General features: G+C 42.5%; 1 protein-coding gene across 2 annotated transcripts; it reads left to right on the top strand.

Moving 5' to 3' along the window:
• Positions 1-802: 802 nt before the first annotated feature.
• On the top strand, positions 803-9,252 carry fbxw2.S (F-box and WD repeat domain containing 2 S homeolog). Of its 2 annotated transcripts, none has more exons than XM_018232596.2 (8): positions 803-945; positions 1,899-1,958; positions 2,866-3,375; positions 5,559-5,753; positions 5,905-6,038; positions 6,974-7,060; positions 7,470-7,639; positions 8,151-9,252. In XM_018232596.2, the coding sequence occupies exons 3-8, from the start codon at positions 2,886-2,888 to the stop codon at positions 8,437-8,439; spliced, it is 1,365 nt and encodes a 454-aa protein (XP_018088085.1). In that variant the 5' UTR covers positions 803-945; positions 1,899-1,958; positions 2,866-2,885; the 3' UTR covers positions 8,440-9,252. The 2 variants fall into 2 exon arrangements, with proteins under 2 accessions (XP_018088085.1, XP_018088084.1); XM_018232595.2 differs by having other exon boundaries at positions 2,863-3,375.
• The last annotated feature ends 12,216 nt before the right edge of the window (positions 9,253-21,468 follow it).

Here is a 21,468-nt window from a genome sequence, read left to right as displayed (position 1 = left end):
AAATTTGGCAGGTTATGAAAGTTTGAAAATATTTCTCCTTATCTAAACTGTGTTTTTGTGTCTCAAAATTGTTACAAAGTATCTATTTTGCACCTGTTAGATGTTCTGGGCTCTCTGCTAAAAGCCAATTAAGTGAGAAACTTTGTTTCTTTTTCTGGTTGTTCAGTGCAGAGAAAAGAGGGACTTTCCAGTACAAATGAGGGACTGCGGGTTGAGCTGTCAAAAGAGGGACTGTCCCTCCGAAAAAGGGACAGTTGGGAGGTATGCTGTGATCCCCCCTCACCCCACAGAAATTCAGAGGCAGTGATCCCTTCAATCCCTACAAACATCCAGCGACACAATGAACTGCCAAAAACCTGAGGTAGAGGTTACAGCCTGTACTAAACCTACAATACAATTTGGCAACCCTGAGAATTTAGTTGCAGGTCCTGTCAAGAGTCCGCAGCCGCCACTAGAACCCATTATCACTTTCCCATGTTTGAATTTACAGCTTACGAATAAGTAAGCCGCAGTGGAGCGGTCACATGGTAGGATCAGTGACGTCAGGTCCTTTCCTAGGATAGGAACTAGCTGCTACCGAGAGGGGAACCTCGGTCACGTGACGGGTCGAGGCATCAGCTGACCATGCCACGCTGGAACGCAAAAACGTCCCCATCAGGGAAGACAAGTCGATTCATTTGGCCATCATCATCAAAGCAAAGGCCCTGTCAGGCCAGTGTAATCAAGTGCCGCTTAGCTTTAGTTTCGGTCAGAGCAGAGGTAGAGAATTCCTCCCAGGTCAGATAACAAGCGTCGATTTCACGGCTCTCTTTGTTCAATATTCCTGCTGCTGTTCAGGTCTAGTCATTCGCTGGGAGGAGTATGAGCGAGGCGGAAGTGCTTAGTTCCCTCCGCCCCCACCAACATGGCCGCTGTGAGGAAAGGCAAGAGCCCGCGGGTTGAGAGGTATTTACTGGGCCAGCCTTTTATAGATGGGCGGCTTCCTAGTGACAGTTCTCTTTATCGCACCCAGTGCTCGTGTTTTGCGTTGGAACTCTAAGCCTTGGAACTTGCTGGGGGGCCCTAGAGGGACCACTTTTTTCAGGGCAGTGTGAGATGTTATTAAAGAGTGATTCTTCCCTGTGTGTGTGAAACGTATAGAAATAATAGAAAAATCACCCTCCTAGTGACAGGGCAGCTTCACACTACTCCCCTCCTGTCAGTTGATTGTTAGTAGCCTATACAATGGCTCATTCTAAGCAACTTTTCCATTGGCCTTAATTTTTTCTCTTTTTTTATAATTTTATAGTCCTTTGCCCTCTTCTGACACTTTCCAGCTTTCAAATGGGGGGTCGCTGACCCATTTAACAAACAACTACTCTGTAAGGCTTCAAATGTATTGTTATTGCTACTTTTTATTACTCATCTTTCTTCTCAGGCCTGTCCTATTCATTTATTATTAACATGTATTTATATAGCGCGAACATATTGCGTAGCACTGCACATATTGCGTAGCACTATTCATATTCCAGTCTCTCATTCACATCAGTGTATGGTTGCTAGGGGAATTAGTACCCTAGTAATCATGACTGAAATGGCAAACTGGAGAGCTGCTGAATAAAAAGCTAAATAACTAAAAAAACACAAATAATAAAAAGAACGAAAACCAATTGCAAGTTGTCTCAGATGATCCCTCTCTACATACAAACAGTTGGGGTCGTTGCCCTCAACCCATTTCCATTTTGTAAGATGTCTCCCCAGGTTTATATTACTGTCTCGGGCTGTTTTGCTTCACTGATTCTCTCATACTGTGTGAGACAGGGCTGTGGGTAGGGCAGAGACAAGAGGTCTGGCAAGCAGCAGATTAGAGTTTATTTTCACGTTGATGTGTATAATTCAGTGTCTCTTGCTCCATCCAGGTGTCCCATGTGAGGTTATCTCTGCAGGACGTTGGACTTTCGAAGGATGTAACTGATATGGTATGTGTCTCTCTAAAAATCCATGTCATCTAAATAGCTGCATCTAATTTACACATACTAGGCTACTTATTGTTGGGGAAATCAATAGCAGGGGGGGAGACCTCCAATCCAAGGCGGGGTGCCAAACCGCGCCACTCTTTCCATGAGGCAGGGTCAGAACCTTGCCTCAGACGGCAGCACGTGACCACTTACAATGGGTTACAAAAAGCCGCCACTTGTAACTTTAAGAGCTCAAGTTCTGGGTTTTAACCCTGAAATTCTGCTCCTCTAGTGCACATGCGCCTTTGAATTTTGTGAAAAATAAGAAGGGAGGAAGAGGATCACTCGGTTGCAAGTGCCCTGGGACGGTACAGTTTTCTGGTAACGGGAGCACCGTCTTAGGTATTCGCTGCGTCATTACAATCCTAAGATTGGAGCTTTCCTTCTCCTTTAAAGGGGAAATATTGCCACCCGCCATTGCCTCTGCTGATATCTTGGGTTTATCACAGTGAGATAAAACTGAGCAGAGAAACAGCAAGAGCCGATCCAGGCTAACCCAGAAGGTTGGCCATGGCAAGCCCCCCATTTCATCTGTTGAGCAACAGCCTCCCCCCTTTCACCGCTTCAGACTTGGCAGCTCCTCTGTCAACCCACCCTCTACACTTAACGCTAGTGATGATCAGTGTAGCATAGGAAGCAGGAGAGGTATGTGCCTATGATTCTAACAACCCCACCACCACTGTTGTGCCTTAGGCACATGCCTTTACTGTGTAATCATTTTTCCACCCTAAAGTCATCAAAGCACCTATGTGCAGGATTAACAACTGGATCAATCTGCAGACCTAAGGAAATGTAAAAAAGACCTAAGAAATTAATAATGTAATTAAATAGACATTTACTGATGTTGCATTTCAACTTCTTTCAGTAGGTCGCTTCTTCCATAACCCTATGGAGAAAAAGGACTTCGAAGTATGGCTTGAAAATCTCTCGGCTACGTTCTACACCCTGACGGACTTGCAGAAAAATGAAACGTTGGATCACTTGATCAGCCTCAGTGGTGCCGTACAGCTGAGGCATCTCTCCAACAACCTAGAGACTCTGCTCAAAAGAGACTTCCTCAGGCTTCTGCCGCTGGAGCTCAGCTTTTACTTGCTGAAATGGCTGGACCCTCAGACCTTACTCACATGCTGCCTGGTCTCCAAGCAATGGAACAAGGTTATAAGTGCCTGTACAGAGGTGTGGCAGACAGCGTGTCGGAACTTGGGCTGGCAGATTGACGAGACGGTGCAAGATACCTTGCACTGGAAGAAGGTCTACCTGAGGGCCGTACTTAGGATGAAACAGCTCGAAGACCATGAAGCCTTCCAAACAGCATCACTTATTGGTCACAGTGCCAGAGTTTATGCACTTTATTACAAGGACGGACTCCTGTGTACAGGTAGTTTAGCATGCTTCCTATTGAATAAGCATATGCACTGACATCATCTGTCCATATGTTATGGATACAGGTAATGTTTAACAGATGGATTATTATTGTTGTATGCTTGTATTGTTGAATGGTTGCAACACAAAATTCTTTTTAATATATCTACTTCTCTATATTGATGGGAGTTGCATTAATGTTTCCCGTCATACAGTATGAGGGTATAGCTTATTGTGTGCCCAGAACATTCCAACTCTGTATATTTCTACTGCTACATATGGGAGGAGGGATGTGCCATATTGTTTCCCTTAGACAGTACAGCATGAAGGTATAGCTTATTGTGTGCCCACAACATTCTTTCTCTGTATATTTGTATTTATACATATGGGAGGTGGGAGGTGCCATATTGTTTCCTTTAGACAGTACAGCATGAGGGTATAGCTTATTGTGTGCCCAGAACATTCCTTCTCTATATATTTGTATTTATACATATGGGAGGTGCCATATTGATTACCTTAGACCAGGGGTGCCCAAAAGGTAGATCAGGATCTACCAGTAGACCTTTAGCTAGTGATCAGAAGATCTCAAGACACTGTCAACAAACAGCTTGCCTAAATCAGCCTCCTATTTCATGCTTTTCATTCAGATATTTATTACGTTAAGGTTACATGAGAAATAGTTGTTAAATACCGCAATATAAATTCTTTCATAAATCAATATAATATTTAAGTAATATTATCCTTGGAACAAAATGCTAACAATGCTTTTGTGGATGTAGATCATAATGGGACAACATCACTAAAAGTAGACCTCGTATTAGTAAAGTATGGGCGCTCCTGCCTTAGACAGTACAGTATGAGGGTATAGCTTATTGTGTGCCCATTACATTCCTTCTCTGTATATTTGTATTTATAAATATGGGAGGAGGGAGATGCCATATTGTTTTCCTTAGACAGTACAGTATGAAGGTATAGCTCCCACCAAACATGTCTTCTCTACATATTTATATATTGGTTGGAGCAGCCATATTGTTTGCCTAGGGAGAGATGTATGTGAAAAGAGTTTATTACTTGGGTGCAAAGTACTAAAACAGACACAAAACTGATGCTATTCACAGTGGAATGCTGCTTCTAACTTTGCATAGTGTGTATTCAACCTGCACTGACAGTTGCTGGGACAAGCAAACACTCTTTCAAAAAGCACTTATATTTAAAAAAACAACAACATTAAAACCAGTTAAAATGAGTCATGAAAAGCTGTTGCTTTGTATTATAAACACTTCTTCTGCCTCTGACTGTTGAAACATTGTAGCCTCCGTGGCAGAGGTGATGTAATTATGCCTTAGGGCAATGGTCTCCAACCTTTTTTACCCGTGAGCCACATTAAGGGTAGGGACACACTGGGCGATTTGGGGAGATTTAGTCGCCTGGCGACTAATCGCAGCGACTTTTCTCCCCGAATGCTTCCCCTCGCTCTGCGCCTGGCTAAAATGAAAAATCGCCTGCGCTAATCACACGCGGCGATTCGTTTTCCGAAGTCGCCCGAAGTTGCCTCACGAGGAAACTTCGGGCAACTTCGGAAAACGAATCGCCGCATGTGATTAGCGCAGGCGATTTTTCATTTTAGCCAGGCGCAGAGCGAGGGGAAGCATTCGGGGAAGATTGGTCGTGGAAAGTCGCGGCGATTAGTCGCCAGGCGACTAAATCTCCCCAAATCGCCCAGTGTGTCCCAGCCCTAAAATGTAAAAAAAAGTTGTTGCGCAACACAAGCATTATGAAAGTCCCAGGGGATGCCAAATAAGGAATGTGATAGCCTATTTGGTAGCCCCTATGTGGACTGGAAGCATACAGGAGGCTTTGTTTGGCAGTACACCTGGTTTGCCTCCAAGCCGAAAATTCCAAATAAGTACCTGTTTTGAGGCCACCGAGAGCAAAATCCAAGGGATTGGTTGGGGACCACTGCCTTAGGGAACATACAGGGTCAGAATTAGGGGTAGGCAGTAGGCCTAGGGTGCAGTAAGTGATGGGCCACTGCTTTGATCTCTGTAGTGTGAAGTGAGTAACATCCATGGGGGGGTTTCAGTGGCTGTGGGGCCAACTACTGGTTACTACTTGGCCCAGCTTAAATAATATGTTATCATATCTGTATGGCAGTTGGCCTTCATATGTTCAAATGTAAGTTCATTTGTACACCCCCAGGTTCAGATGACTTATCAGCAAAACTTTGGGACGTGAGCACAGGACAGTGTATATATGGCATCCAGACCCACACATGCGCTGCAGTGACATTTGATGAGCAGAAGCTTGTGACAGGGTCCTTCGATAACACGGTCGCCTGCTGGGATTGGAGTACTGGAGCCAAAACACAGCACTTCCGAGGTCACACGGGGGCAGGTAACCAGCACTTGAGTGACATAGTAAAGGTGGCCATACACACACCAGTACAACATGCCAACTTAATGATAAATTATCCACTTCAGTTTGGTATGTAGCAGTCACAGTAACACTGTTAATTATAACGGTTCCTGTTCCTTCTGCCTTGTAGTGTTTAGTGTGGACTACAATGATGAACTTGACTTACTGGTGAGCGGTTCAGCAGATACCACTGTGAAAATATGGGCCTTATCATCGGGAACATGCTTAAATACTCTCACTGGCCATACTGAGTGGGTGACAAAGGTAAGGATGGAGCACAGTCATGCACCAGTGCTGGGATGCTACAAGCAGGCAGTTTTTGCACGCAAAAGGCATTCGTGCATTATGCAGTAATTCAATTTTTCACCCCTTATTCTCCTCATCTCCATTGTGCTCTCTCTTAGGCTCTGTTCAGACATGCTCTTTGCCTTTATTCCATGTTTTCTGTCACCTTGTGTTGTGTCTTGTCTTCCACTGGTGATTACAGAGTGGGGCAAAGGTGTATGGCAGACATTAGTGTGGACGCGGAAACCCACTAACCAATATAACTAAAAATGGCATATATTATATACTGAACTTATTACACCAGCCTAAAGTATCAGCTTCTCATTAGCAGCAATGATCCAGGACTTCAAACTTATCACAGGGGGTCACCATCTTGGAAAGTGTCTGTGACACTCACATGCTCAGTGGGCTCTGAGCAGCTGTTGAGAAGCTAAGCTTAGGGGTTGTCTCAAATTAACAAGCGAAAAATTAGGTTTGTCTGTAATATAAGCTGATGCTACAGGGCTGATTATTAAATTCTGATGCTAATTGCACTGGTTTCTGTGCTGCCTTTTACTAATTATCTGTATTAATTACTAATCAGCCTTATACTGTGACATTTCTATTCTATGTGTACTTATATTGTGGGTGGGTCCCTAAACTCAGTAAGTGACAGCAGCACAGAGCATATGCAGTGAGTCAGCAGAAAAGAAGATGGGGAGCTACTGGGGCATCTTTGGAGACACAGATCTTCCCTGCTAAAGGGCTGTGGTTTCCTTAGGCTGGTACAGAAGCCCAAAATACAATGAATAACAATTCTAGCTACTTCTTTAGTTGCACTTTAGTTCTCCTTTACATAACATTCTTAATCAAATGAGCGCCTCGTGAGAAAAGCAAGCACAATATGTCTACTGATTCTGGAATTCTTTCCGCAGGTCGTCCTGCAGAAATGTGAAGTTGAGTCCATTGTGCACAGCCCTGGAGACTTTATTCTTCTGAGTGCTGACAAATACGAAATCAAGGTATTCTACTAACCCAGCATTAAAGTCTTTTCAGAAATTATATCAGATCTTGCTTCCCAGGCAGCAGGCTTTGGGTTTCAACTCATCCTTAGCTAAAATTGTCTGTTTGCTGGTAATGGCTACAAATATTTCAGACTGGCCAAATGCAGGGGTGTAACTAGGTTCCCAAGCTACATTCTGGCATTTACAATATACAGTAAAGTACAGTATACCTATAACTTCTAAAACTAAAAAGTATTACAAAGAAAAAACATGAAGGATGGGGGGGGGGCAGGCTTGCATTAAGGCTTTTTTCTAGGTGCCCTAAAAAAAAGATTGATTAGTGCTGTTCTAGAGCAAACATAACATGATAATAAATTGCCAGTAACCCAACATAATTCAACACAATTTTTTGTTTGTTTTTTTTCAGATCTGGCCAATCGGAAGAGAAATTAATTGCAAGTGCTTAAAGACTCTGTATGTGTCCGATGATCGCAGTATATGCTTACAGCCCCGGCTCCACTTCGATGGGAAATATATTGTTTGCAGTTCCGCCTTAGGGTTGTACCAATGGGACTTTGCTAGCTATGAGATACTAAGGTAATTTGCATTAGCTGCTCCCCAAATGCTCATACTGCACTAATCAGGCTTATCTCACCTCTTTCCAGCTTCTAGTACCCAACTTGTTGTTCAAGCTACATAACACAAATAACCAGTCCAAACACTGAGACTGAAAGTCCTATTTCAGCTTCCTGATTCTTACAAGGAGCTTAGAACAAATCACCAGCAAACAGCTGTCGCTTATCTCAGAGCCTAACAAGATCTGCGGCTGGGGGAAGGGACTGAGGTTTATTTCTATAGAGGATTTCTCAGGGGACTGGTGATATGTTTTAAGAAGATTGTAAGAACCAGGAAATTGAATTGAGACTTTTAGTTTGTCTTTAATCTGTTTAGTGTAAAATACTAAAAAAATATAGCTATATCTTCATTAAAACAATAGGAAACATATATGTACAAACCCTATTCATTGGATTCATATTGGGAAAAGGGGGCCTTAAAATCTGTGTTTTATCACCTCTATTTTTCTAAAATTGAATTTTCTGTATGACAGAATCATCAAAATGCCGGATTCTACAAACCTCTCCTTACTTGGCTTTGGTGACATCTTTGCTCTGCTGTTTGATAACCATAACTTATACATCATGGATTTACGGACAGAGAAACTGATAAGCCGATGGCCTCTGCCGGAATATAGAAAATCCAAGAGGGGTTCCAGCTTTTTAGCAGGGGAAATAGCTTGGTTGAATGGCCTGGACGGGGTTAATGACCTAGGGTTGGTCTTTGCCACAAGCATGCCGGACCACAGTATCCATTTGGTGATGTGGAAAGAGAACAGCTGAGATGACGTGGGCACCGGCTGATTTTTACAGAACATTCAGAAGTTCCAGAGATGAGTTCGGGGAGAAAGACTTGCATGAACCAAAGTTCTCATCTTGTCATGCATTGCACAATCATCATTTGACTTGCATTACTTTGGGTGGAAAAAGGGAGCGTTTTATTAACAAACCAACCAGGTCACATGCTGACAGGATTTCACTTGAGCGTCCCACAAGACACTGAAACGTGTCTGCCTTCTGGATAAACTGACTTTTTAAAAGGCTGGAGAAATTTTACATGGAGGTTATAATAAAAAAAAAAAAGTCACGCTCTCTCAATATTACAACTGATCTGTACTATGTATATATCAGCCTACAGAACTGTTTATATATGTCATCTATTTTACTACGCAAATACGCATTTAACAGTGTAAAAATGCACCGTGTAGAGGTAGACGAGTATTATGGAGCATATTCTTGTTTGAGCACTTAGATTATAGTAACAATCTTTATGGAGGAGGAAATGTTCTTATTCCTTTGGATTCTGCTTATCCGGCCTGTCGTTGTAGCCTGTCTCTTATTCTCCCTTAAACAGACTGTGGAGTATGAGGGCAGATTACGTCTCTGTGTGTATATATCACCGTTGCCCAGTAGGTGGCGTGTTTGTGTTGAACTGTATACAGAATGCCACAGCGCCCCTTATTTCTGTAGCAGTTCAAATATGCAGAGAAGGGAGAAATTGTGTCTTCGGAATGGGCTGCAGTCTATTTAAGGAGGAATAAATGAAATAAGTTTTATATATATATATATATATATATATATATATATATATATATATATATATATATATATATATATATATATATATATATATATATATATAGTGTAACATAGTACCGTACTCAACGGGAATATTTGTTAAAAAAAAAAAATCAAGATTTATTGAAAGAATCCAACATTTCAAACACCAGCTGTGCTCTTTTTCAAGGAAAAGAAAGAGCACAGTTGTAGCGATGTGCGAGCCGACCTCGCATGCTTCTTCGCGGGTGCAGGTTGAGCTCTTCTGCTCTCTCCGCCCGCCACCGTCAAATGCCGACTTCCGGGTTCGTCTTTGATAGACGCTGCCCCTGCTCGCCAGTCCCTTTTGTGACGTCATCGGCGGTGCGGGTCTATCAAAGCAACCCGGAAGTGCGGATGTTGGCCAAGGGAGGGTGGGTTGGTGTTCGAAACGTTGGATTTTTTCAATAAACCTTGATTTTTTCACTCGTATTCCCTTTGAGTGAGGTACTATGTTACTTTATTTACCAGCAGAGTGTGTGTGTGTGTGTGTAATATCCCCCCTTTTGTTTATTTTATCTTTTTGTTTTAACTGTGCAACTTGCCCTTTGTTTTTTGTTTTGTTTTGTTTTTTTCATTTTAGTCTTTAAAATACCAATGGTATTCTATGTTTTGTTTTGTTCTTTTTAGTGGGACACCCTATAATAAGCAGTAACGGACAATCAGATTGCCAACCCCCCTGGTCTAATGATACCAAACAGCATGTAAATGTATTTTAATACACCGTGAATATACACCACGACAATACAAACATTGTTTGGTTTTTTTTGGTTTTATTTTTATAACAAATTGTCTCATTGGTTGAAATCAAAAATGCATTCCGGCGCCTGAATAAAGCAGAACTGATAACATCTGTGTATTGTGGAGAACTTTAGGAGTTGTTGGATGATGTCCCCCTGCAGCGTGTCATGAGGTAACTGTAATTCGGAGGATAAGAGCACCAGAGATGACTCTCCTCAGCCCAATGATGACCCTAGTGAGTGGTTTCAGACTGAAAAGCACCATTTTTGGCACCGTCAAGGGTTTTTACATTCAGCAAAATGGCATAAGCAACGCTAAGGAGACAGCGTGAGCGTAGGGAGATTAATCCGTGGCTGAGAGATTGATGTAGGGAGGAGGGTTTTGGGTTTTTGGAGAACTGGGCTGATTTCTCAGTCGGCTACAGGCTCTTTGCTAGGGATGGGCTGCACCTCAATGATGATGGCGCCACTGTTTTGGGAGAGAAGATGGCTAGAGGGTTGGAGGAGATTTTAAACTAGGTGTGGGGGGGAGGGTTCAGTAAAAGATTCGATGGAAGACAGGTTAGATGAGATAGTGGGCAAAGAAAGGGAAAATAGGGCAGGAGAGTTGGCTGGGGGTACCGTTAAGGATAGGGAGGACCACATGTAATATGTTCAATATGGTACCACTATTAAATGTAAATGTAAGGAGTCTAACTGGGAAAATGGGAGACCTGGAGGTGCTGGAGGGAAAATATGATGTGATTGATGTGGCCGAAACATGGCTGAATGAGTCACATGACGGCAGTAAATATCAGTGGCTATACTTTGTTTCGGAGGGACAGAGGCAATAGAAAAGGAGGAGGGGTATGTATGTTTGTTAGGCAGGGTTTAAAATCTTATATAAAGGAGGAGGTTATGTTAGAAAATGAGGGGGCAGAAGTCTTATGGGTGGAGTTCTTCAATTGTAAAGAGTCCAGCAAATTGATTGTAGGCGTATGCTATAGACCCCCTAATGTAAGTGACGAGGAGGAGGCGAAGCTCCTGATGCAAATAGAAAAGGCTGCTAGTTTGGGTAAAGTAATGATAATGGGGAATTTTAACTACCCAGATATTGACTGGAGCAACAGTACTGTCAGGCCAGTAAATGGGAACAAGTTTATAAATTTATTGCATGACAATTTTATGGCACAGGTTGTTTAGGAGCCTACCAGAAAAAATGCTATTCTGGATCTAGTGATCTCAAATGACCCAGAACTTATGGCAAATGTGCAAGTCATTGAACCCCTGGGTAATAGTGACCATAATGTTGTATCATTTAATGTCTGGTGCAAAAAACAAATATATACTGGAGCAACAAAAAACATGAATTTTGTGAGGGCTGCCCTACAGAGCATTGATTGGGGCATTAAGTTTTCAGCTAAAAACACAGAACAGAAATGGTTGTCATTTAAAATGATATTAAATCATTACTGTTTACTGTTACAATTTATTCCCTTAAGGAGTAAATGTAGAAGCTCTAATAATCATCCTATGTGGCTTAATACAGAAGTAAAGAAGTTAATAGGAAAGAAGAGAAAGGCATTTAAAAACTACAAATCTGTAGGGACAGAAGCTGCATTTAATGAATAAACACTGTAATAAATGTTGTAAATCAGCAATCCGGAAGGCAAAGAAAGAAAATGAAGAGTTAACTGCGGTGGAGGTGAAAACTAACCCTAAAAAGTTTTTTAAATATAGTAATAGTAAAAAAATTCAGGTTGAGAGTGTTGCTCCATTAAATAATAGTACCAGTATGGTTGTAACAGATACAGAAAAGGCAAATGTGCTAAATCAGTTCTTTTCTTCAGTGTATACAATAGAGGAGTCTGGGTTCCCAGGCTCCCTTTATAGCTGCACTAATGGTTCAGCTCAATCTAGTCAGTGGCTGACTCAGGATATGATTCATAAAGCTTTAATAAAAAATAATGTAAACAAGGTTCCAGGGCCTGATGGCATACACCCCCGGGTTCTAAGAGAGCTTAGTTCAGTTTTAGACCAGCCCCTGTTTCTGATTTTCTCAGATTCACTTTCATCTAGTATGGTGCCTATGGATTGGAGAAAAGATGATGTTATTCCAATATTTAAAAAGGGATTACAATCTCAGCCTGGCAATTATAGGCCAGTAAGCTTGACATCACATTTGATCACATTTTGTCCTAGTCAATGGCATTATGAGCAGCAATCAGCATGGCTTTATGAAGAATAGGTCATGTCAGACAAATTTGATTGCTTTTTATGATGAGGTAAGTAAGATGCTGGACAGTGAGATTTTGCCAAAGCGTTTGATACTGTGCGCCACAAACGACTTTCTAAACTAAGGTCTGTTGGGCTTAAAGGAGAAGGAAACGCCCTGGGCGCAAAACCCCTCCCCTGTGTTGCCCCCCTCCCTCCTCCCCCCTGGCCTACCTGTCCCCCTGGGCAAATGCCCCTAACTTGTTACTCATCCCTCTGCGCAGGTCCTGTCCACGGAGTTCACAGTCGCAATCTTCTCCCATGCGCGTCTTCTTCCTGCTTTGACCGGCGTCTTCTGGCGCATGCGCAATAGGAACAGTTACCGGCATGGATCTACTGCACATGCTCCGAATGTCACAAAGTTTTCCGATTTCACTTCGTGACATTTGGCGCATGCTCCATTTATTTAGATAAATGGAGCTTATGGTAGACGGCCTTTCCGTAATTCAGAGCTTTCTGGATAACTGGTGTCCATATAACGGATCCCATACCTGTATTAATGTCTAAATAGATTGGAGTAGTGTCGGACTGGACCTCCTAGGGCCCCACCGAAAAGGTCTGCTTGGAGGACACAAGGACAGTGGGGTATAGCATGTACCTCTAGGAGGCAGGAAAAAAACGGACTCCTCCTACACTGGCTATACCCCCAGTATCAATTCAGTTTGAGTTGTGTCCTCAGGAGGATAGGACATGTTTATTATTTTCTCTCCATTTTCCTATTTTTGGTCAGCCAGACTGACACCTGGGATGATCGGACCCTCTACACTGCGTAGAGGTCCACTACTGACATCCCCCAATGAAGGATCTACCCCGGGGTTTTGGTGTGCCTTGCACAAACCAACCAGCCTAAAGGATTATATTGGAAATTGCCTTCCAGTTGAAACTTCATTACTGTCATTATGGTAGGTTAATTATACGGAATGTTGATGATTACAAAATTATGCTGCTGAGGTATAAATAAAATGAATTTTCTATAAATGTTGCTGTACAGTAACTAGATTTTAAAAGATTATGGGACATAGGCAAAAGTATCCTATTTAACAGCACAGCACTGTACATGGGAAACTCACAGGGAGACTTGTCTGCTGAATAGTAAAAAGGTGTTGCTGAATTTAAACAACACAGTCATATGTCAGTAAATGGGTAAACGGTGAGCAAGTGACAGCAGGCAGTCCCTCTTATTGAACATACTAGCTTGATCTTCATTTCATTTTAATATTGGTTGTTTTGTAGTGTATAGATATATATATATATATATATATATATATATATATATATATATATATATATCCAGAAGAATCCGCACTCACAGGTCTTACTAATTAAAATTTAAGTTTTAGCCACACCTGAATATAGGATCACTCACAGGTAAGGGGTGGGGTGGATCTGACCCATCACTAGAGGGAGTTATAAGTAATATTTTACGGTCAAATCGATACACTAGAAATTTATTGTGTTAAATAATTATGGCATTATTTTGATATGTATTAGAATAATTTGTATTTCACAGATTTTCTGAGGTTTTTGAGAGCACTTGGGAAAGCTTATTATATTGGGTATCTGTACACAATAGTCCAAGTTTACAATATTTTGCCAATTAGCTTAGACAATTGAGCCCTAACAGGGTTTGAGCTAGAAACGGTTAAAATGATGGGTTAACGAGGCCCGAGATATATTGAGTGGATGGGAGTGCGATCAATAGTTTTTACGTATTTGTATGTAAGAACCTGGGATTATGTACCCAGCAGAGATTGGTGAGTTATAGAGAATTAGTGGCAGGGAGGGGAGTTATTACAGTATAGTAAAAATTCGAAAATCTATCAAAAAATTTAAAATCAACACTTGTGTTAATTGTTTACTGCATTTACTTGTATTTATATATATATATTGGTTATGGTGTATGTTCTTTCATTTTGTAAAAATGGCTTGATTGGATTAAGTGGGTTTTGCTTCCAGGAGTTTTTTTTTTTTCCGGGGGGGGCAACTGCAACTGGGCCTAGGGGGACAAAAAAGATAAATCCGGCCCTGGCTACGGGGATACCAAAACTGGCACAATCGTTAGACAGACTCCTGTCACGACTTGATAATCCCAAGGGACGGGCGCAAAAACGCAGAGCCCCCTCCCCATCCGAGGAAGAGAGTGACTCTCCATCCAGAATTGCTTCCATACATTCGCTATATTCAGGGGACAACTGTGATCGACCAGAAGGCAAGCTTTCTTCCAGTTTCTTCTTCTCCAGTTTTCCCTTCTCACTCTCAACTTGATCAGATCCTCCAACAGGAGTGGGACGAACCTGAGAGGCATTTTCAAACAAACCGCCTATTCCAGAAGCTCTATCCCGTCCCAACCGACATTACAGAGAAATGATGATTTTATCCAAGTCGGGGCCAAATAAGAGCTTACCCTTGAAGGGTATGGAAGTCAGGGATTTTTTGGAAGAAAAATCAGCTGAACATAACTTCATACAAGTGTAGACGACCTACTGATTACATAGACAGCATCTAAAGAGGAGGAGTCTCTTAGACTCTCTTCAGACTCTGTGGACTCTAATAACTTCTGTCCTAGAGACTCTCCACCTCTAAGAACCGTAAGTCTCATCAGACTCCTCTAATTAACTTTTCAAACGTCACAGCAAGACTTCTCCAGTTTTCCTTCTCACTCTCAGCTTGATCAGATCATCCAACAGGAGTGGGACGAACCTGAGTGGCGTTTTCAAACAAACTGCCTATTCCAGAAGCTCTATCCCGTCCCAACCGACATTACAGAGAAATGGTCACAGGCACCCTCAGTGGATGCTCCAGTATCCAGACTATCCAATAATACGGCTCTCCCTGATGCCTCTTCCTTCAAGGATTCTATGGACAAGAAGCTAGAGAGCCTCCTATGTTCTCTCATTTCTGCATCAGGCACTTCTCTGCTCCCTGTATTATCCACAGCCTGGGTGAGTAGGGCCATCCAATCCTGGTCAGATTCTACTCTCAAAGCAATTGCCTCAAGAGCTCCTCGCCACAAACTTTCCCAATGGGCTTCCCAGATAAAAGAGGCTAATAACTATATCTCTGAGGCCTCTTTAGATGCTGTCCAAGTAATCAGTAGGTGGTCTGCACTTGCATGAAGTTATGGTCAGCTGATTTTTCTTCCAAAAAATCCCTGACTTCCTTTCAAGGGTAAGCTCTTATTTGGCCCCAACTTAAAATCATCAGCCAAGCTACGGGTGGCAAGAGTACTCCTACTGCAACCTATGTTTTGTCCACATTCCGCAGGGGAAGCTTTTTTCATGGCCCCCTAGCCAAGACCGTACAAGATTTTCTCCCCCAAGACAATCCTTTGTGGCTTGCGGTAGCTTCAGAAATAAGCAAAGACTATCCTGGCACAACAAAAAGCACACTCCTAAGTCTGGGGATGTCTACCTCAGCATGACGGTGTTCATACACCATTAATCGTGACACCCATAGGGAGGAGGCTAAGATTGTTCGCAGACACATGGGTCACACTCATTCAGGATGCCTGGATTCACAAAGTCGTGACTCAAGGTTATCACCTAGAGTTTTCCTCACCTCCTCCTCCTTGCTTCATTATGTCCAGACTCCCGCTAGAGCCAAGCAAGCGTAGAGCATTTCAAAACGTAATTTCCTAACGCCTCCTCTCAAAGGTGATCACTCCGGTGCCTTCCAGAGATTGTTGTGATACTACTCAAACCTCTTTATTGTACCCAAAAAGGATGGGTCAGTTTGTCCCATCCTGGACCTAAAGGAATTGAACATATTCATCCGTCCAAGTAGGTTCAAAATGGAGTCCCTTAGATCGGTCATTGCAGCGCTGTCTCCGGGACAGTTCCTGATGTCCCTGGACATAAAGGAAGCATATTTGCATGTACCCATTCTCCTTTCCTCATCAGAAATACTTGAGATTTGCCGTCCAAATCACCACTTCCAGTTCACAAGCCTTCTCTTCAGGTTAGCATGGGCTCCCTGTGTCTTCACCAAAATCATGGGGCGTCTCCATCACACTGTGTCTAGACGACGTGCTGATTAAGGCACACTCTTTTCTGGAGGCTCATCACTCCCTTAGAACGACCTTAGACAAACTTCAGGAACTAGGTTGGGTCCTAAATCTGACCCAGAGGGCGTCTCCATCATACTGTACCTAGACGACCTGCTGATCAAGGCACCCTCTATTCTGGAGGCTCATCACTCCCTTAGAACAACCTTAGACAAACTTCAGGAACTAGGTTGGGTCCTAAATCTGACAAGTCCTCACTGACAATCCATGGTCTTCCTTGGCATGCAGTTCAACACCTAGACACAGAAGAACTCCCTTCCTCAGGAGAAGATCCTTCACCTCCAATCACTGGTAAAATCGTTGTTGCAGAAACAAAAACACACAGTCAAGTTTTGCATGAAGGTGCTGGGAGTCATGGTCTCCACCATAGAAGTGGTGCCATTCGCCCAATTCCACCTCAGAGAACTCCAATGGAACATACTAGCGACATGGAATCGGAAATCCTTACTGCAGGAGATCCGTCTAACTCGCAAGACAAGGACATATCTACTCTGGTGGCTGAAAACCACCCACCTCATGTCGGGCAGACCGCTCGGACAACCACACTGGCGCATCCTCACTACAGACGCAAGTTTGTTCGGCTGGGTAGTAGTGCTTGAGGAAAAAGCAGCACAAGGAGTGTGGCACTCTGATGAAAAGAAATTACAGATCAATCTCCTCTAAATCTGAGTGATCCGGTTAGGTCTCCTTCACTGGGATAATGAGTGCTAGCAAGATTGAAGGTCTGACTCAGTGCACAGTCTGCCATATGTATGCAGATTTGGAACAAGAGATCCAAAATGCTTACCTCTGTGGTGGTTGTGAGCAAATTGCCACTTTGGAGGCTCAAGTTAGAGCACTAGAGCAACAAATTGCAACACTGCGGTCGATTGACAATCTTGAAAGGAGTCTTTTGCTCACTGAGCAGGACCTAGCGGGGTCAGATAGTTTGGGGGGAACAGAACAGCAGCAGGATGTTGAGGCAGCTAGCTGGGTGACAGTTAGAAAATCTAAGGTGGGCAAAAGGAAAATGGAGGCTGATCCGGAGATTATACATCGCAACAAATTTGCCAGATTGTGTGAAGATGATGGGAGTATGAACTCTGGATTGGCAATTCTAGATGGGGCTGATCTCTCTAACAGCCGGGAGACCAGTTTCTCTAGTAGTGGTGGGGAGGAGAATAGAGTCAGGCCTAAGCAGATTGTGGTTGTAGGGGACTCAATTATTAGGAAAGTGGATAGGGTAATTTGTCGTCCGGATCGCTACAACCGAACAGTTTGCTGTCTACCTGGTGCCAGGGTTCGGCATGTGGTTGATCGGATAGACAAATTATTGGGTGGGGCTGGGCACGACCCAGCTGTCTTAGTGCATATCGGTACTAATGACAAAATAAATGGTAGATGGAAGACCTTAAAGAATGATTTCAGGGATCTAGGCTCTAAGATCAAGGAAAGGTCTTCCAATGTAATCTTTTCTGAAATTTTGCCTGTGCCACGTGCAAGTTTAGGAAAACAGCGGGAGTTTAGGGAGCTTAATGCGTGGCTCAAGTCTTGGTGCAGGAAGGAAGGGTTTGGGTTCCTAGAGCACTGGGCTGACTTTTCGTTGGGGTACAACCTATACAGCCGTGACGGTTTGCACCTCAATGGAAGGGGGTCCGCGGTGCTAGGGGAAAGAATGGCTAAGAGGTTGGAGGAGTGTTTAAACTAGGCAAGGGGGGGGGGTGGGTGAGATAAAGGATTATGGGGAAGCTAGTGTAGACGGGGCAGTGGGGTTAGTAAGGGGTCATGGGGGAGGAGTGAGGGGGGCATACAGTTTACCAGATAAGGAGGTCCCTCTGTTACAAGGAAAACAGAATAATACTAACTTAACGTATAATTCTTCACTAAGTAATGCACATTTCAAAAGTACAAGTAGTAACCTCCGCTGTATGCTGGCAAATGCACGGAGTTTGTCAGGTAAAATGGGAGACCTAGAATTAATTGCATGCTCTAAAAATTATGATATAATTGGTATCACTGAGACCTGGTGGGATGAAACATGTGACTTGATTGTGAATTTAAATGGTTACACCCTTTTTAGGAGGGACAGAGGTATTAAAAAGGGTGGAGGAGTGTGTTTGTATGTAAAGCCTGAATTAAAGCCATGCGCTAAAGAAATAAAAATAGCTGGCACTGGTGAGGGTGTAGAATCACTCTGGGTAGAGATTTCGACTGGGCAAAAGATATCAAAAAGAATTATCATTGGTGTATGCTATAAACCACCTCGTATAAGTGTCGAGTATGAAGCCCAGCTACTCTTGCAGATACAAGCGGCTTCACAGCTGGGTCAAGTTGTTGCTATGGGTGACTTCAATTATCCAGACATTGACTGGGGTAATGGGGTTGCTAAGACAGAAAAAGCTAGTAGGTTTGTAAATATGCTGAATGACAACTTTTTATTCCAGCTCGTTCAAGAACCTACTAGAAATAACCCTCTTTTGGACCTTGTAATAACTAACAATACTGAACTCATCTCTAACATTTGTGTGGGTGAGCATTTAGGGAATAGTGATCATAACATGGTCTCCTTTGAGATTCTGTTGCAGAAGCAATTCTATAAGGGAGTAACTAAAACACTAAATTTCAGACGTGCAAACTTTGACAGTATAAGGGCATCTCTGCAACATATTAAGTGGGAAATGCTTTTCACAGGGTTAAACACAGAACAAAAATGGGAAGTCTTTAAAATGCTGCTTAATAAATATACTTGTCAGTATATTCCACTTGTAAGCAAGGAACGTCGTTGCAAAGCAAAACCTTTTTGGTTCAATAGAAGCGTTGGTGTTGAGGTGGGTAAGAAAAGACATGCTTTTAAGGCTTTCAAGTTAGCTGGTACAGCCGAAACATTTATAAGGTACAAGGAGGCCAATAAATCATGCAAAGAAGCTATAAGGCAAGCTAAAATTGCTATAGAAAAGGATATTGCAGCAAGCAGTAAAAAAAATCCAAAATTATTTTTTAAATATGTCAATAGTAAAAAAATGAAGCAGGAAGGGGTGGGACCCTTACTATCAGAGGGGGGTCAGCTGGTTGATGAAAACAAAATAAAAGCGCAGATTCTGAACTCGTATTTTTCATCTGTCTACACAAATGAAGAACCAGTAAGTGAAGGTTTCCTTCTTAACACTCCCAATTCTAGTAATACAACTAATGATGCATGGTTCACACATGATGAAATTCAAAAGAGACTTGAACATGTTAAGATTAACAAAGGTCCAGGGCCAGATGGTATTCATCCCAGGGTAATTAGCGAGCTTAGCTCTGTGATTGCCAAACCTCTTTACTTAATTTTTCAGGATTCATTGAGATCTGGCATAGTGCCGAGAGACTGGCGAATTGCTAATGTGGTGCCTCTATTCAAAAAAGGATCCCGTTCTCAGCCTCAAAACTATAGGCCAGTTAGTCTGACGTCAGTATTAGGAAAGCTTTTCGAAGGGTTAATAAAGGATAAGATACTGGACTTCATAGCAAATCATAATACTATGAGTTTGTGCCAGCATGGTTTTATGCGTAATAGATCTTGCCAGACTAACTTAATTTCTTTTTACGAGAATGTAAGTAGAGACCTCGATTCTGGGATGGCAGTGGATGTGATTTACTTAGACTTTGCTAAAGCATTTGATACAGTGCCACACAAAAGGTTACTGGTTAAATTAAGGAATGTTGGCCTGGAACATAGTATTTGTACCTGGATAGAGAACTGGCTAAAAGATAGACTACAAAGAGTGGTGGTAAATGGAACATTTTCTAATTGGACCAGTGTTGTTAGTGGAGTACCGCAGGGCTCTGTACTAGGTCCCTTGCTTTTCAACTTGTTTATTAATGACCTGGAGGTGGGCATTGAAAGTACTGTTTCTATTTTTGCAGATGATACTAAATTGTGCAGAACTATAGGTTCCATGCAGGATGCTGCCACTTTGCAAAGTGATCTGTCTAAACTGGAAAACTGGGCAGCAAACTGGAAAATGAGGTTCAACGTTGATAAATGCAAGGTTATGCACTTTGGCAAAAATAATATAAATGCAAGTTATACACTAAATGGCAATGTGTTGGGAGTTTCCTTAAATGAAAAGGATCTAGGGGTCTTTGTAGATAACACGTTGTCTAATTCTGGGCAGTGTCATTCTGTGACTACTAAAGCAAATAAAGTTCTGTCTTGCATAAAAAAGGGCATTAACTCAAGGGATGAAAACTTAATTATGCCTCTTTATAGGTCCCTGGTAAGGCCTCATCTGGAGTATGCAGTTCAGTTTTGGACCCCAGTCCTTAAGAGGGATATAAATGAGCTGGAGAGAGTGCAGAGACTAAGTGCAACTAAATTGGTTAGAGGGACGGAAGACTTAAATTATGAGGGTAGACTGTCAAGGTTGGGGTTGTTTTCTCTGGAAAAAAGGCGCTTGCGAGGGGACATGATTACACTTTACAAGTATATTAGAGGACATTATAGACAAATGGCAGGGGACCTTTTTACCCATAAAGTGGATCACCGTACCAGAGGCCACCCCTTTAGACTAGAAGAAAAGAACTTTCATTTGAAGCAACGTAGAGGGTTCTTCACAGTCAGGACAGTGAGGTTGTGGAATGCACTGCCGGGTGATGTTGTGATGGCTGATTCAGTTAATGCCTTTAAGAATGGCTTGGATGATTTTTTGGACAGACATAATATCAAAGGCTATTGTGATACTAAACTCTATAGTTAGTATAGGTATGGGTATATAGAATTTTAATTAAAAGTAGGGAGGGGTGTGTGTATGGATGCTGGGTTTTCATTTGGAGGGGTTTAACTTGATGGACTTTGTCTTTTTTCAACCCAATTTAACTATGTAACTATGTAACTATGTAACTATTGGCAGCAGGATCTACCGGGCCAGGCTGTGAAAATTCAGATGGACAACTCTACTGCGGTGGCCTACATCAGCCACCAAGGAGGCAGAAGCAGAGGGGCTCTTAATTAAATCAAGTTCATTTTTCAATGGGCAGAAAACCATCGGACTCTTCTGTCAGCCATATATATTCCAGGCCTGTTAAATTGGGAAGCAGACAGTCCATAGACCCGGGCAAGTAGTCACTAAAGGACTAAGTGTTCCATGAGATAACTCAGATGTAGGGCATTCCAGAGGTGGACCTCATGGCGACTCGACA

Source organism: Xenopus laevis, chromosome 8S (assembly GCF_017654675.1).
Source record: "Xenopus laevis strain J_2021 chromosome 8S, Xenopus_laevis_v10.1, whole genome shotgun sequence".
Taxonomy (NCBI): domain Eukaryota; kingdom Metazoa; phylum Chordata; class Amphibia; order Anura; family Pipidae; genus Xenopus; species Xenopus laevis.
Note: the sequence above shows the minus strand (reverse complement) of the source record. Positions and strands in the feature narration are given on the sequence as shown.

Excerpts from the sequence above, each read along its gene's own strand:
- fbxw2.S (XM_018232596.2), top strand. The coding sequence starts at position 2,886 with ATGGAGAAAAAGGACTTCGAAGTATGGCTTGAAAATCTCTCGGCTACG. Across the intron at positions 5,754-5,904 it reads CCGAGGTCACACGGGGGCAG|TGTTTAGTGTGGACTACAAT; the intron begins GTAACCAGCACT and ends TCTGCCTTGTAG. Across the intron at positions 7,061-7,469 it reads CTGACAAATACGAAATCAAG|ATCTGGCCAATCGGAAGAGA; the intron begins GTATTCTACTAA and ends GTTTTTTTTCAG.